This window comes from Colias croceus, chromosome 23 (assembly GCF_905220415.1).
Source record: "Colias croceus chromosome 23, ilColCroc2.1".
Taxonomy (NCBI): domain Eukaryota; kingdom Metazoa; phylum Arthropoda; class Insecta; order Lepidoptera; family Pieridae; genus Colias; species Colias croceus.
In genome coordinates, this window is record NC_059559.1 from 1,951,295 (window position 1) to 1,969,073 (window position 17,779).

Here is a 17,779-nt window from a genome sequence, read left to right on the forward strand (position 1 = left end):
AGCAAGTTTAAATAATTTAACCAGAAAAAATGTTAACTTCAATTGGACTACAGATTGTCAAAATTCTTTTGAAACTTTAAAACATACACTATGTAACCCGCCTTTATTGCAATATCCAAATTTTGAAGAAAGTAATGAGTTCATTATTCATACAGACGCTTCAGGGTTAGCGATTGGAGCTGTTTTATCAAATCAAGACAAAAGACCAGTAGCATATGCCAGTCGTACTTTAAACAAAGCTGAAAGAAACTATCCTGTGATAGAAAAGGAACTTTTAGCAATTGTATGGGCTATCAAATATTTTCGACCTTACATTTATGGAAGAAAGTTCAAAATTTGTACAGATCATAGACCATTGATATACTTATTCAACATGAAAGACCCATCGAGTCGACTTACCAAATTCAGGCTATGTTTAGAAGAATACGATTTTGTAATAGAATACACGCGAGGAAAAGATAATGTCGCTGCAGACGCTTTATCTCGTATAGTATTAACAACGGACGACCTAAAGTCTATTAATAATAAAGTCAATTGCCTCATGGTTATGACTAGAAAACAAAGAAAAATGATGGATGAAATGGAAAATAAGAAGAAGGATAACGATGAAAAAGCTGACGATTGGACTGATCACCCAAGAGTCGTAGAAATACTTAAACGGACAAAAAATTCGATAGAATTCAATTTGGAGACTAACGAATATACGAAGAACGAGACATGTTCAGAAAATGTCCATAGTAAAGAAAAAACATTTATGTATACACCTTCAAGGAATATGGTTACAATGAATCCTAATTCTAGATCATGGTTGAAACGAGCTTTCGCAGTGAGAGAATTAGAACAATTCTGTAACAAAGAAAATATTCAAGAATTATGCATAATAAAAAATGAAAGAAATGAAAAATTAATAAAAGAGCTAGCTCAGGAAGTAAAAAATATAAATAAGTGGCAAGGACCACGGATATGCATATTAAAAGGTGTAGTAAAAATAGAAAATATGGATGACAAAAAGGTCATACTAAATGATTTTCATATATTACCAAGCAGTGGACATGCTGGTATAAGAAGAATGACGAATAACATAAAGAAACGTTACTACTGGACAAATATGGACAATGACATATATAACTTTGTGAATAAGTGTGAGCAATGTCAAAAGCAGAAATTTCATAAGCAAGTGAAGCAACCTATGTGCATTACTAGCACTGCATCTTCAGCTTTTGAAAAAATATTTCTTGATACAGTTGGTCCAATAACACGAGATGTTAATGGAAATGCCTATATACTAACACTACAATGTGAGTTGACGAAATACGTGGAAGCATACCCAATACCAAATAAGGAAACAGACACAGTAGCTCGTGCTTTCGTTGATAATTTTATTTTACGTTACGGTATTCCACAGACGATTGCAACTGACAGAGGTACTGAGTTCATTTCAGCAACTATGAAAGATGTTTGTAGATTGTTAGAAGTAAAGCAAATACAATCAACAGCATATCATCACGAAAGTATTGGTTCTTTAGAAAACTCGCACAAAACATTGGGAGCGTTTCTAAGGATTCAAACTAACAACCAAACTCAAAATTGGAGCTCTTGGTTACAATATTGGTGTTTTGGATATAATACAACGGTTCATAGTGAAACACAATATACACCTTATGAACTTGTATTTGGTAAATTGTGTGGTATACCAAGTAATCTTGTAAATAAAATTGATCCAATTTACAATTTTGATAACTACCCTATTGAGTTAAAATACAGGCTACAAAAATCCCAGCAAGAAGCAAGAGAAAATTTAATACAGTCCAAATTACGTAGAAAAATCAATTATGATAAAACAACAAATTCAATTAACTATAAAGAGGGAGATCTATTACTTGTTAAAAAAGAAAATAGAGAAAAGTTGGATCAAGTTTATATGGGACCATACAAAGTAATAAGTGATATGGATTTCAATGTAAAAATATTACAAAATGGTAGAGAAAATATAGTTCATAAAAATAGAACAATACCGTATCATATATAAAAAAAAATGTATTAGATATTTTTTTTTTTAAAAAAAGGAGAGAGATGTAATGTAGGTATTAGGTATAGGTGTGTACTTATACCTATATATAAATATAATGTGACTCCTATCAGATATCACTAAGGAATTTAGGTCACACGTGTCTTTAAAAACTATAAAGAATATTATATTTAATTATTTTAATTGTTACTGGAATATCATATTATTTCTCCTTAATTAGTAACTAGAGATAGTAATCCGACGCCTGTAATCGGATAGATATTTAGTTTAAGTACCTATTTACATTTTATTATAAAAAGGGGTAATTTCTCTAATAAAAGTCAGTGTATAACCAACCATCATTCGTTTTATTTCTCTCCACGCACACCACACATCACACATGATTTTGATCAAAATTTGCTTTATTACATAAATAATATTATCAAATATCACCAATCAATACATCCGTCCGTAATCATTAAAGTTTCGTTTTATAGGTAGTTAAAATTAAATTAAATGTAAAATGTACACATTTTAAACATTTGAAAAAATCTAAACATATTTTTTAATAATGTTTCATTTATACAGAAATAAAAAAAGGAAAATAGAGATTGGAAAATGGTATCATCGCAGACGGCAGAGTACACTCAAGAGTTATTGGTGCACATGTACGTAATAATTAATTATTAAACGCACTGTATAAATAAATTGCCGCGGCTGCAAGAACTTCTACGGACTACGTCCATCTTTGAAGCGCCAATGCAGAATGATCAGTACGCCAATGTGTGAACAGGAATCTTGATATCCTTCATTTTTTCCCAACACGTTGGCCCAACGCCTTGGCCCCATGTGTACTGCCGCTATAAGAGGTTCCCCATGTTGTTGTGTGATTAATAAAGGCACGCTTCAATGATCAAAGTTTGTATCTTTAATCATCCCCGCAATCCTTAACAGGGTTATGGGCCCAGGAACACAGCCAAGTAAAGCCATCGGTTTTAAAGTAAATTTATAAATATTAAAGGACAAAATGTCAAAAGAGAAATATCAAATTGTCCCTTTCGCGGGGGACAATTACAACGCATGGGAGTTTAGATTGAAAAGTATCCTGCGGGATAATGGAGCAATAGAGGCGATCGAAAAGGAGGATTTCAGTAAATCTACAAATAACAAGCAATTGGAAGCTAAAGCCCAGGCTATTATAATAGCGGCAACCGCCGACAGTCATCTCGAATACTTGAAGGACAGATCTGCATATCAAATGATTAAAAGCATGGAAGACAGCTTTAAGAAGAAAGGTACACGATCTAAATTATTTATAAGAAGAGAATTATCCGATATGAAATTCGACGAACGGAAACCTTTAATGGAACATTTTATTGACATGGAAAAGCTATTTGCACAACTCGGGGATGCTGGCAGTGAGCTCTCGGAAGAAGAAAAGGTTAACTATTTACTACTATCCATGCCGAAATCTTATGAAGGCATTATCACGGCGTTGGAAACTATGGAGGAATTGAAAATGGACTTTGTGAAAAACAGACTGCTTGGAGAAGAGGAAAAACGAAACAGAGGAGCGATCAAATCCCTTGATTCTTCAATCTTTTTGTGTTATGGATGTGGACGCCCCGGACACAAAAAATTTCAGTGTAGGAGCACTCAGCAGGCACGACACAGGACTGGTGACTGGAGACTTCACAGCCGTGGACGTGGCGACTGGAAGTACAACGGAGGCCGAGACGACAGTAAGGCTACTCGTCATCAGACCCAGGGGAGAGGTAGAGGAAAGTCATTTCTTACAGGCACTGAAAATACTGAAGGTAACAAATTTGTAAGTTTTATGTCCTTTAGCGCTGACACTGAACAGCAGAATAAGAATAGTTTTAAATGTGTTATAGACTCAGGTAGTTCATTTCATCTTGTAAATGACATTAATTTATTCTCTAATTATTGTAAACTGGATAAGCCAATTAAAATTTCAGCTGCCAAAAATGATGTTGATTTAGAAGCTGTTGGTATAGGAAAAATAAAATGTTATTTAAGTGATTTTAAGGTTAACATTATATTAAATGATGTGTATTATGTACCACAATTAAGGAAAAATTTAATATCTGTTTCCAAAATGGAAAAACATGGTTTAAAGATCATCTTCAATGAAGGGGAAGTTAAAGTTTTCTCACAAACCAATGAATTGTTTATGGTTGGGCATAGACTAGGATCCCTTTATTTTGTAGAATTTGAAGTAATATTTAATGATTGTTATTATGGTGAAAAATCAGACACAAAAGATAATTTAGTAGAAATTTGGCATAAAAGATTTTCTCACTTAAGCTATAGTAGTTTGAAAACTTTAGTAAATAAAAATATGGTTGATGGTTTAACTGATTTGAAAGAAAAAAATTTAGAAAATAAACATTGTGAATCATGCATACTTGCTAATATTACACGCCTTCCTTTTAATGGGAGAATGTATAAGGCTAGGAAACCCTTAGAACTAGTACATACCGATGTTTGTTCTGTTAGCCCGTCTACGTGGGACGGATATAAATATTTTGTTACTTTCATAGATGATTTTACCCATTTCACTGCAGTTTACTTATTAAGAGACAAGTCTGAAGTTTTTGAATATTTCAAGACATATTATAATTATGCTAGTAATCATTTTGGTCATGGTATATTGAAGTTAAAGTCAGATAATGGTGGTGAGTATATTTCTAGAAATTTTAAATCTTTTTGTGATGAAAAGGGCATAGTATTGCAGTATACTGCTGCATATAATCCTGAAATGAACGGAGTAGCTGAGAGAATGAATCGTACTCTGACTGAAAAGGCGCGTGCATTATTGTTAGATTCACAACTTTCTAAAGAGCTTTGGGGCGAGGCCCTGAGATATGCGGTATATGTCACTAATCGTAGTCCCACTGCTTCTCTTAATGTTACACCATTTGAAATGTGGGAAGGAAGACGTCCTAATGTATCTAATTTCAGAATGTTTGGGTCATCTGCATATGCACATATTCCTCAAAAACTCCGAATGAAGTTAGACCCTCGTGGTATTAAATTGAAAATGGTTGGTTATGCTCCAGGGGGATATAGATTATGGGATGATAATAAAAGGAGAATATGCATAGAACGAAACGTATTGTTTAGGGAAGAAACATGTTCAGAGTCACCTGAAACGGTTAGTATTGATGCGGAGTCTATCTCGGATAGGAAGGAGAAGGTTGGTAGTAGTAGTCCTGATAAAACCCAAACCAATAGTACTGAGAAAATTTTAATTTCTGATAATAATTTAGAATCATTACAATTTGAAGAAAGGAATATAGATAATGTTAATTCTAGGGAAAATAGAAAGAAAACTAAACCAAAATATTTACAAGATTTTGTTACTGATGATTCAGATTTAGGTGATATATTAATGGCATCATTTTTGTCTTGTTCTAATGGTAATGTTCCAGAAAAGTATAATGATATAGATTCTTATGACGATAAGGATAGGTGGTATGAAGCGGTAAATGAGGAAATTAAATCTTTAGAGGATAACAAAACTTGGGAAGTTGTAGAAAAACCAAACGATGTTAAGTTAATTGAATGTAGATGGATTTTTACAAAAAAGGCGGGTGATGTATTTAAAGCTAGATTAGTTGCAAGGGGATTTCAACAGGAAGGTAGCTTTAATGAAATTTATTCTCCTGTTTTGAAATTACAAACTCTCAGAGTTCTTTTATCATTAGCTGTTCAAAGGAACTATTTAATTCATCAAATGGATGTTAAAGGTGCTTTCCTTCATGGTGAAATTGATGATGTTGTATACTTAAAGCCCCCACCTGGTATAAATATAGATAAAAATTATGTTTTGAAATTGAATAAATCACTGTATGGTCTTAAAAAATCTTCAAAAAATTGGTATAATAAATTTTATAGTTTTATGAAGAGTAAAGGATTTCAAAGAGCAGAAAGTGATTATTGTTTATATTTTAAGGATGGTATTTACATTTTGTTGTATGTGGATGATTTACTAATTTTGGGTGAGGACAATTTAAGGATAAATAATGTTAAAGAAATGTTATATACAGAATTTAAAATGAAAGATCTAGGATCTAAAAATTTAAAATATCTGGGTATTAATATTATTCAAGATAGTGATTGTTTGTATATTAACCAGAAAGAGTATTTAGAGTCTATATTAACAAAATTTGGTATGTCTGAAGCAAATACTAGTGAATCACCCATGGAAGTTAATGTTAATCTTGATGATTGTACGATTGATTACTCTTTAGAGCATAAATGCAGAGCTTGTATAGGTTCTTTAATGTATGCTGTAGTAGGTTCAAGACCTGATTTGTGTGCTTCTGTTTCATATTTAGCAAGATATCAATCTAGACCATCAGAAAGGTTATGGCAATGCTTGAAAAGGATTTTAAGATATGTTAAAGGTACCATTAATTATAATTTAAAATATACTAAGAATTGTAATTCCGAACCACTAGTTGGATATGCTGATGCAAGTTTTGCTGTAGATAAAGATAGGAAATCTGTAACTGGTTATATATTTAAAGTATTTGATAACAGTGTTATTTGGCGTTGCAAAAAGCAAAGCACTGTAGCTTTAAGCACTACTGAGGCAGAGTTATACTCCCTCAATGAAGCAACTCTAGAGGCTTGTTGGATTAGGAAATTATTAAATGAGTTAGACGTTAATTGTAATACCACTACCATATATGAAGACAATAAAAGTACAATATTTTCTGTATGTAATCCTGATCAAAAAAGAATGAAACATGTGGATGTAAAATACAACTTTGTTAAACATAAAATAGAATGTAAGGAAATTTGTGTTATGTATATACCTACAAAGCAACAAATTGCTGATATTTTTACGAAACCATTAAATAAAATCTCCCATAATTATTTTGTACCTAAATTAGGATTGGAATAAAGTTCAGTTCGCATTGTGTATTTTTAGTTTGTTAGTTTTGGTTAATACAAATTATTGTTTTGTTAGTTCTTACTTATTCATTGTAGGTAATGTTAGTTCTGTTGATATAAATCATTGGGGGGAGGTGTTGATTAACAATGATTTATATAATATTGTATGTAGCAACACTGCGTTGGTTGTGACACTGTGTCAACTGTCAGTTATGAAGGAAGTTTTATATAGTCTGTAATCTGCAAGATGTAAGAGGTTCCCCATGTTGTTGTGTGATTAATAAAGGCACGCTTCAATGATCAAAGTTTGTATCTTTAATCATCCCCGCAATCCTTAACAAAACCTTCCTCTTGAATCACTCTATCTATTAAAAAAAATCTGCATCAAAATCCGATGCATACAAAGGGACATAGGGACAGAGAAAGCGACTTTGTTTTATACTATGTAGGTATGTACCTAGTGATGATTATTCCGTTTCGCACCAAAAATTTTTTAAATATTAGTAAATGTTTCGCACACTGTGCAGCGAGCGTGGTCATGGAGGTTCGGATTAGGTCTTTAATTTCTAAATGACAGTCTGAAGTTGCTAATAATATTTTTGGTTGTTGACTTCGCCGAAAAAAGTATTGAGATCTAAATTAGGGCTAAGTTCTATCGAAAATACTGAAAATATTTATAGAGAACAAAAACAAATGCGCTCATCAAATCCAAGGAACTATTCAACTTTATCCCTTGTTTTAACATATTAAACTATTAATGTCTAAACTAATTAAAAATATGAAATGTTAAATTGACTGTAGAATAATAATAATTTAAATTCAGTTATTAGATATCCCTCACGATCAAATTAAAACACGACGCTGAGTCGTCTGACAAAAACTATACATTTTACCGCAGTAAACTTAAAATAATTAAATATGATAATCAAGTCTTTCACAGTAACTATTTAAATCACTCCGATTTTTTTTATTCCGATAGATGGCGCTAAAATAAAATTGTGACAAGTACATAAAGCCTGGTTAAAAAATGTAGATGGCGCTTTAAAGCAATGAAGTGAAATGTAGGTAACACAAATAGAGGACATCAGCGGATACTATTTTCAGTATTTTCTTATTTCGTTTGTGGGTGTTATTTTTAAATTCATTTTTATTTTGTAGCCTTATAGCTTACTATTGAGACTTGAGTTTATATTTCTGTGTACGTTTTAACTCTTTGGGTCTATATTATCTAATCTATCTAATCTATACTAATATTATAAATCTGTGATTATAAAGAGGAAAGGTTTGTAATTATGTATGTATATATTATGGTTTTCACGCATAAACTACTGGACCGATTTTGATGAAATTTGGCACAGACAATTAGTATTTCGAATTATGTAAGGTGGAGTTTGTTTATTTTTTTAAGCGCTAATACGGACCTACTGGACCGAAAATAATTTCACCATTTCGATTCCATGATATTTCTATTTCTTAGCAAATATTTTTATGAAAATTAAAAATGAATTATCTTTTACATTACTTGTGTCGATTGGAAGGATGAAATAACAAATTTTAATTTTTTTAATTTTTGGCTTGTCCGATTCCCGGTCGAAGCAAGTGAACTTTCGAAAATCTTTGAATGCAGTTCTTTTTCTTTATAATAGTAAAGGAATGTTTCTTTTCCGCTAAATTTGCTATCTCCAGTATTTCAAGTACATACTTTCCCTTCAGGGCCCACGGTCGAAGCCGGGTCGGACCCATATTGTAGGGCTATTAAAATGATTTATGAACATATTTATATGTTTTATTCGTATAGCTCATGAGACATGTCGTCTAGACATTTGATTATTTCAATGTAATAAAAGGAAAAAAGGAAGGAATAAAATAAAAGAAAAAAGCATACTTTTCATAACTTTAATTTTGTACAGTGAACTTACTGACGTATTTGCTTCAGTCCGTCGAACAGTTTCGATTCCAACGGACATCGATGCAATATATACAGTTGCGAATTTAAAAAATTACCCTAGAAACAACATTATTTTATCCTAACTAATAATTCAACTAAATTCCGCCTATCACGTGACGTAGCGCTGTCCCTGTCACACGAAATCCGTGCGAAAGAGACGGCCATATCAATTCCTAATTCAAATTGGACTATCGGCCATTTTGAAACCGTTGTTACGTCACATTTTTTGGCAGTTACAAGGAAAAAATACCGTTTTTTACATTATATTTACAAAAATGGAATACTATATCGAATTAGATGAAACACTAAATAAAATTGGAAATTAACGAGAGATCGGAACACACGTTGACATATTATCACATTTACGATTTGCGCTATGAATTTTTAATATATACATAATATAAGAAATAAAATTAGTTATATAATAGCTGCCAAGACATTTGACACAAAAGTGATTAAAACAAAATAAACAACCATTAATATTATTAAAAAAAAATCTCAAATAAAAAAATAAAATTTAATAATCGCAAATTAAAATGTGCCAATTTTTAAAATTATTTTTCATGCAATTCATATTTCATAATCAATTAAAATAAGGGATGGATAAAAGTAAGTATTTTCAATTAATCCCTATTTTGCCGCCATTTAGCAATTCGATAAAAGTAAAATTAAACAGATATTAAAAAAACATCCATAAATAATAGAAATACAATTGTTATTATTAGCATAATATTTCGTAAAATAAAAACAAATTTTCAATTAAAATGGAAATTTAAGAAACTCAACTCCCTGTTTGGATAATAATAACACATAACACATTCTCTATAAGACATTTACGGCCGGTTTCACAACTCCTACATGTCATATTTAGTTCTGTCAAAATGACAGACAATGTACAAAAAGTGTTAAAAATGGTAAAACATTAGTAGCAAATTGTGAAACCGGTTTTAAATCTCGTTTTAAAACAGTTAAATAACAAAGCCGCGCAAAAAACAGAATAAGAACACACTTCATAACGCAAATCCGACTTAACCGACTAGAGCACACTAATTTTTCGTTGTCGGCGTTCCAATGTTCAAAAGGCCCGAGTAACCCCTAAACTGATTGGCCATAAAGTCCCTATACAGGGCCAATTGTCTCTGGTCCATTTGGCCCAAACTACTGTAGAACGCGTTCATATACATCGGGTCCATGAAGGGGTTGACGGGGCCCTTTTGCATATCCATCATTTGGGTCAAATTCTGACCTTTGAACACATTTGTAAGCAAATTGTTTGGCATCGCGTTTTGCGAGTCCTTTGACCCCGTTGAACTGGTTGGGGATACGTCATCGCGCGATATTTGGTAGTTGGGGACCACTATGGGGGCCTTTTTGACCCCAGATGGAGATGGGAACGGTTTGGGGTAATCTTTCGGTGGTGTTGGCGTTTTTGCTGATGTGAATTTGCCGTTCGAGGACCGTTTTTGCGGCGGCCGTTTTTGCGTAGGTGTTTTCGGGTTGACGAGCGTTATTTCCAAGTTGGAACCGACCACCGCTTTACCATCTAGAAGCGTGTAGTTTTTGGTCAAATTTTGCGGCGTGGGAGTCACAGATTGTGGTATTCTAACTATTTCCACAGCTGGTTTTTGTGGGGGCGGAGATTGGGATTTGCAAGTTAGGTCGAGGATATCTTGAGGGGTCGGTACAGAGGGTTGTATGGCCCTTTGGGGTTTGATGGGGGTTCCTTGGAGCACGTGTGGGGGCGGCATGAAGGGGTCTTTGGGGTTGCCGTAAACTGTTTTCTCTGGCCCACATGTTCCAAAGGCGCTGGTGGCTTGAATAACTTTTGGGGGTTGAAGGCCATTACCGTAATTTGGTGGGATAATATTATACATTTGGAATAGTTGCGCTTGCGTCATTATTTGATGTTGTACTGCGGGGTTAAGAATAATAGGCGCGGGGTTTATTAACGGGGTTATGGGGGTCAAAGGTGTTGCTAGGGGTGTCGGCCAAATAGGGGTCGGTGGTACGGCAGTAACTTCTAAACCCCGTTCTTTGAGGATTTCCAGCTTTTTCTTCTTGACGCTCTGTGGACTCTCCGGGTACTCGTCTAAGTCTATGATTTCTGGTGTTTTTGGTTTGTATGGTACCTGGAAATGAAAATTATTGGATTGTTTTATTCATTGTTATATTAATACTTACAAAAAAGTTTGATTATGACGTTACATGTAACGTATGTGTAACGAAAGTGTAACATTATTTATGAACTAGTAACTGTTCCCCGCGGTTTCACCTGCATTGCTCAGCCTGTTTGTCTTAGCTTGATGATATATAGCCTATAGCCTTCCTCGATAAATGGGCTATCTAATACCGAAATAATTTTTCAAATCGGACCAGTAGTTCCTGAGATTAGCGCGTTCAAACAAACTCTTCAACTTTATAATATTAGTACATATATATTTACCTCAACGATTTCATCATCACTATGTGGGGGTGGTGGTGCGGGGTGGTGAATACCAAAGTTGGTGACTGGGGCCGGTGGTGGTGGGGACGCTTCTACGCGAACTGCTGGTTGTGGGGCTGGAATAAAAAAAAAAGTTTATTTTGTTTCATAGAGTACTCGTGTCAGAAGTGAAACTTATGTCGGCTCCATGACGTGACGGTATTGCCATGATACGAGCTTGAAATTTTACTCTCAACGCGCCTAACACTCACGCTCTTTTTTGTATTTATCATGGACCAAAAAACTATGTATGTATTTATATTTTTTCCGTGTGTAAGTAATAAAGGTGTAAACTCTATATAACGACACTCCATTTAACGTCAAACTCCGTATTACGTCAAGATTTCTCGACTTTGGTTGGTTTATATTGTTGTCTATACAATAATACACTCCATATAGCATCACGCTCACTCTAATTAACGACCACAATAAGACATTACCAATTACTAGGAAGTACTGACTAAGTTGCCGAAATCAATGAAAATGTAGTTGTGTACATTCTTTTTTACTGACATACCGAAGATTCTAAGAAATGCAGTCGTTTGTTTGTTGTGTGAATGAACTTACACATGTTCAACTCAACTAGTTGGCTTTCGTTAGTTACACGTTAAATAAAAAATTCTGCATGCCGAAGAAGATGGACGATCTGCCAAAAAATTGAAGAAACCTCAATATGAAGACCTTGATCAAGTGATGATAACATGGTTTCATAGGCAATGTCAAAAAATATTCCTGTCTCGGGACCAATCACGCAATTTTATTTAACGACCACTCTCTATAACGTCGAAAATTGCACGGTCCCTTAAGTGACGTTATATAGAGTTTACACTGTATTAAAATAAATTCTTTCTAAAGAGATAATGTTTGCGCCAGCTTAATTTAATATACTATTATTGTATTAATGTATTAAATAAATAAATAAAAATAATAAAGAGGTTTAGGTACTTTTGAATGGGCTAGTGGCGTCGCGTACATTTCGCGGCCAATGATGAAACTTGGATATTTTAAAAGAGCAATATATTGCAGATATAAGCGTTCATATACAACGTTTTGATTAAAATTCTTAAATAAATAAAGGAGGAACCTAAAAAACTCACAAAAATCTTATAATCAATCATCTAGAATCTATCGTATAGGAGGTAGCAACGTTGACAAGAGAGAATTTTAGTATAGTTGGTTTTTTGATATGCTGTTCCTCTTGCTATTTCGGTTATAGTCCGGGCTGTCTGGCTGGCCGTAGTGGTTGCGTTTATTAGTGCGCATCTTATCTGCACAGGAAAATGTCCTTAATTTAAAGTCTTTTTTTAACGTGTAATTTTTAGTCTTTTGCCTTTAGATAGATCCATCAGACATACATTTTTTATTGCAAAATAAATATCATCGAAATAAGTGAAATTCCATCATTTAAAACGTTGCTAGCTCCCGTACCACAAGGTAAATGTATAATACATAACCAAATATCTCTGTTCCTAATACGTTTCATGGTTTATGTCCATAATAACTTATGCTCACAATATATTGCTCTTTTAAAATATCCAAGTTTCATCCCTGGCCGTGAAACCCCTTTATGTGGGTAGTTATAAACTCACGTGTGTTGTTCGGTTGGTGCGGTCGGGTCGGTTTGACGCGCACAGCTCGCAGCGAGCTGCGGCCGGCCGGACGTGCTTTGTGCTGCAAATTACATGTATTGAGTTATTTAACTGTTTATTTATTTATATTTATTTGGCACACCAACAATAAATACATTTGACATTCATACAATAGACATTATAAATTCTCAAACTCAAATATTTATTTATTCAATTAGACTACTTTTAGTAGCACTTTTGAATCGTCATTACATAAGTATTTTTAACATTTACCACCGATTCATTAATATTATGCATTTATCAATAACATGTGTACACAGCATTCACAACAGTTCTCGAAATTATATAGAATTATTTAAGTACATTATCAAATTATTAAAATACAATAACAAAAATTTATTTATAGTTGCGTGTACTAGTGTACACACGTAAGAAGTGAAACTTCTTTATGACCTTATTTTTCAAAAAATAATTTTAAACTTTAAACTTTACAGTAATACGTCGAATCACGTGTGGTAGGGATAAGAAAAAGATGGCGCGTAACGGAAAAATGTCACGCGTAACGAAAAAATGTTACACTACATTTTTTTCGAATCCCGATAAAGAAGTTTCTCAGTGATCAAGATCAGTGATCTCTGCCAGGCAACCGAGCGGCAAAAAGCGAAATATTTAGTAATAAAATTATTATTTTTTTGTTGTTTGCTGCAAAACATTAAAAAAATACGTTTGTTGCACCAAAAACTAATATCCTAAATGTATATATGTTGTAGTGGACCGATTATGGTGAAATTTTACAGTAATGTAGGTTGTACATTTGGATAACACATGAGTTATAGAAATACTTGATTTCTTTCCCATGTTCGCCCGCAACAGCGCGGCACAGCTATACTAATATTATAAAGCTGAAGAGTTTGTTTGATTGTTTAAACGCGCTAATCTCGGGAACTACTTGTCCGATTTGAAAAAATTCTTTCGGTGTTAGATAGCCCATTTATCGAGGAAGGATATATCACGCTATGAACAGCACGAGCGGAGCCACGGGGGTGAATCCGCGCGGCACAGCTAGTATTAAATAAAATTACACTATTGAATTTAATTGACTTGGGTCTGTTTGTTAGCAGAATTATTGTGTGGCTTGTGAAGATTTTGTAATTCTGTATTCTTGAATGTTCGTAAAACTTATTTTGTTTCATTTTCTACCTCAAGTTATAGCAAATCCCACAGGAACAGGAACTATAGGAATTTTCTTTGAAAACACGGGCGAAGCCGCGGGCGTAAATCTAGTAAATAAATAATTACCTGATCTAAATTAACTGCTGTGACTGAATTATGGCCGTTTACTGCGTATTTCTCACTTAAAGTCGATAGGCTAGTTAATGCGTTCGAAGCAATGCTACTCTGCGCGTCTGATAGCTCCTTTAGTATTGTCGTGTCTGAATTACCTGTAAATAATACAAAAACATGTCAAAAATGTATGAAAAAAAAAACGAATAATTTTTATTATGCAAAATTCCAGAAAAAAATTGATGATAGTTACAAACACGAGAAATATCGAGAAGAAGTATTTTAAGAATGTATGTTTGTTATGCGAAAACCACAGAACGAATTACGATGATGCTTATGTGCTAGAATCTATACATATAATAAATTTGTAGGAAAGTCAAAACTGTACATTGAATATTTTTTTAAAAGAATACTTGGGGAGTGATCTACAATCGACATCGGAGCTATAAATATAGTTAAATCTGTTCGTCTGTATATACGCGCTAAGCTCAAAAAGTACTGCATGGATTTTGCATGAATATTACTACTACCAGGTCGGGTCAACATAATATATGACCCGTTAAGACCAATAGGAGCGGAGCAATGCGGGTGAAACCGCGGGTCACAGCTAGTAATAAAATCAATACTTAATATTATAAAGCTGAGCTTTGTTTGTTTGTTTGAACGTGCTAATCTCAGAAACTACTGGTCCGATTTGAAAAATTATTTCGGTGTTAGATAGCCAATTTATCGAGGAAGGCTATAGGCTATATAATATGGTTGCAATAGAGCGCAGCTAATAAAGATATAATAGTAAAGATGATCTATCTACTTTAAGATTCACAATAACATAACGTACCTAAATGCAACTTCTGCGCGAGTTCATTTAGAAACTCTTTGCCATCTTTCCTATCTTCAACCCCCACATCTATCAACTTTTCCACCGGCTTCACCGATATCTTCACCTCCCCTTTTCCCTCCTCTCCCCTCTTTCCCTCCTCTCCCCTCTTTCCCTCATCTTCCCCCTTTTCCTCTTCCTTCTCCTTTGTTAGCGACTCTAGAAACTCCCTATTTAACTCCTCCGCGGGTTTTGAGGTAATATTCATGTCCTCTTTTAGTAATTCCCCAGTTTCATTGTCCAAAATGAGTTTTTCGTCGGCTTTCGGGCTTGGAGTGCGTAACCTCTTTTCTGGCAAGTCGGTTTTGTTGTCTATGTCGCGTAGAGGCGAGTCGGTGACGTCTATCGTGTCTATGGTTTTTGGTTCGTCTATTTTGCCGTTTAATTTGGGGAAGAGTTTTGGGTTTTCCCGTCGTTGATGGTTCTCGAAGAGAAGCAGGAATCTGGAAGGAGGTAAATAAATAAATTTAGGTCAGAGTTTTAGTTGTAAGTTCATATATTTTTTTGAATTTTGATATTATGGCCAATGGTGCCCTAGGTATATAATTTCTGAGTTTATGCACTTCTTTCTACTCTTTATGCACTTTTACTTTTCTCTTTTTCTATCCAGTAATTTAAAAAAATCCAAAATTTAAAATTTTATTTTCATTTTTCCTCGCTTCAATATGTATCTCCCCCGTCACCTCCATACAGCCTCCCTGTTTTTTTCAAATTAAAAAAATCCTTTTTATATAAAAAAATAAAACTTTTTATTTTATTTTCTCACCTCTCATATAGCCTCCTAGCCCTCGGCGCTAGACCTCCATACAGTAACTTCCAAACCCGCCCTCTGCACGCCGCTTCGTAGCCGCCACAAGATCTAACCCGTCCGTATAATTTGCGGAGGGATACTGGAAGTAAATAATAATATATTATAATCAAATAATAATACTAATAATGTATAAATTATAATTAAATTACATTAAAGCTAAATTTAAATTCAGACATACTGGATAATGGGAACAAAATTGAAAATTTTGAGTTAAAAATATGTAGTTATTCCTTAAGCTAATTCAATTTTGAATTCAGGCGTAAATATAGACTCAATCGCAAATTGAAATCTAAGTTAACTGACTCAATAACATTGAAAATCATTTGAAACTGCTGTAACAATGTTCAAGCAAACAATGAATTATACCTCCACTAATTAGGTACGTTATCGTCAGTTCAAATTAGATATTTTTACAAATACTAAAATACATAAGGTTAAAACCAAATTTATGAAAAAAAAAAATACTTACTAATATTGTTATTGCTTATTAGTATTTCTTATAGCGTACACACGGGCAAAAATATTTTATTATTAATCAGATAAATTAAATAAAACTAAATACATACTATTTTTCGTATGCGCAATCTTCATATAACTCCTGTCTTTATAAAACTCTCTCAACTGCTGTAGGAACTCTTCATCCTTCACGCTCTCCTGTCTCTTCTCGTCTCTATCCGGTCTCTTCTCTTCTCTCTCCTCTCTATCTCTATCTTCTCTCTCCGCCACTCTGCTCTCTGTTTCGTCTTCTTCTTCACTCTGTTTGTCGCCGCCGTTTCGGAGGGATACTCGGCGTGGTGTCTGGAAATAAGTTTATACATTGTCATTTCAGGTATACTTGAAATTAATATGTATCATGCTTTTACTCAATAATAATTTACCTTGTTACTATTGAAACTAAATAAAAAAACAAGAATACAAAAAAATAAAATCTCATATAATATCAAAACTCGAAACAATAATATTAATGAATGAATGAAAATCCTTTATTGCTATAAAAATATAAAATAAGCAAAAAGCGGCCTTATCGCTAGGTATCGATCTCTACCAGACAACCCTTAAAGTACAGGAAATAAACAAAACAAAAAGTGGGTGAGAAAAAACAAGTAACTAAATCAAAATCTGGTTTTCAAACAACAATAATTTTAATTATAACAAATACCGGTACATAATCATTATCATCATCATCATCAGTCTTTCATCACCATCATTCATCCCACATTCATAAAAACATCTTCCTTCCAGAAGATTAATCTCGTTTAAACATTAAACACATGCTCACCCTCGGCTCCGTCGGCGTGACGTCACTGTCACTCGACCGCGAGTCACGGTCACGGTCAGGGTCGTGGTCACGGTCACGCGACCGCGCCCGTGCCCGCCGCCGACCACGTGGTCGTCCTTTTAGTTTCGGCGCGAGATGGTTGCATACGAACTCGTGGCCTTCCAGTTCTGGGTACTCGAAGGTGTCCTGTAGAGGTTAAGATTTTATATAAGGGATAATTTTGTTTATTTGTAACAACTAGCGTTACTCGCGCAGCTTTGTAGAAAATTAAGCAAATTATATACTAAAACGTTCCTCAATAACCAATCTATCTATTAATTAAAACCTCATCAAAATCCGTTGCGTAGTTTCAAAGATTTAAGCATACATAGGGATGGACGGACAGCAACAGCTACCTTATTCTATAGTCAAGAGCTGTGGGTATCAGGTTGGTTGCAGAGCTTGACCGACCGTCAGTGCGTACCGTCGGTCCTGACGATACGAATCAACAATTGTATGACTATGACACTAATACGCATGACAATACGCGTGCGTATGGTCGGTCTAGCTATGAACGGTTTTATGAATTTCCATAC

General features: G+C 34.1%; 1 protein-coding gene across 1 annotated transcript in view; it reads right to left on the minus strand.

Moving 5' to 3' along the window:
* Window positions 1–8,816: 8,816 nt before the first annotated feature.
* Window positions 8,817–17,779, minus strand: part of LOC123702226 — a 63,245-nt gene continuing 54,282 nt past the window's right edge. Inside the window, exons 6-13 of the mRNA XM_045649913.1 lie at window positions 17,205–17,390; window positions 16,492–16,723; window positions 15,881–16,004; window positions 15,076–15,557; window positions 14,253–14,395; window positions 12,954–13,035; window positions 11,326–11,441; window positions 8,817–11,011 (exon numbers count right to left, since the gene is read on the minus strand). Of these exons, the coding sequence (XP_045505869.1) occupies window positions 9,929–11,011; window positions 11,326–11,441; window positions 12,954–13,035; window positions 14,253–14,395; window positions 15,076–15,557; window positions 15,881–16,004; window positions 16,492–16,723; window positions 17,205–17,390 (2,448 nt within the window). The 3' untranslated portion in view covers window positions 8,817–9,928. The remainder of the gene's footprint in view (window positions 11,012–11,325; window positions 11,442–12,953; window positions 13,036–14,252; window positions 14,396–15,075; window positions 15,558–15,880; window positions 16,005–16,491; window positions 16,724–17,204; window positions 17,391–17,779) is intronic.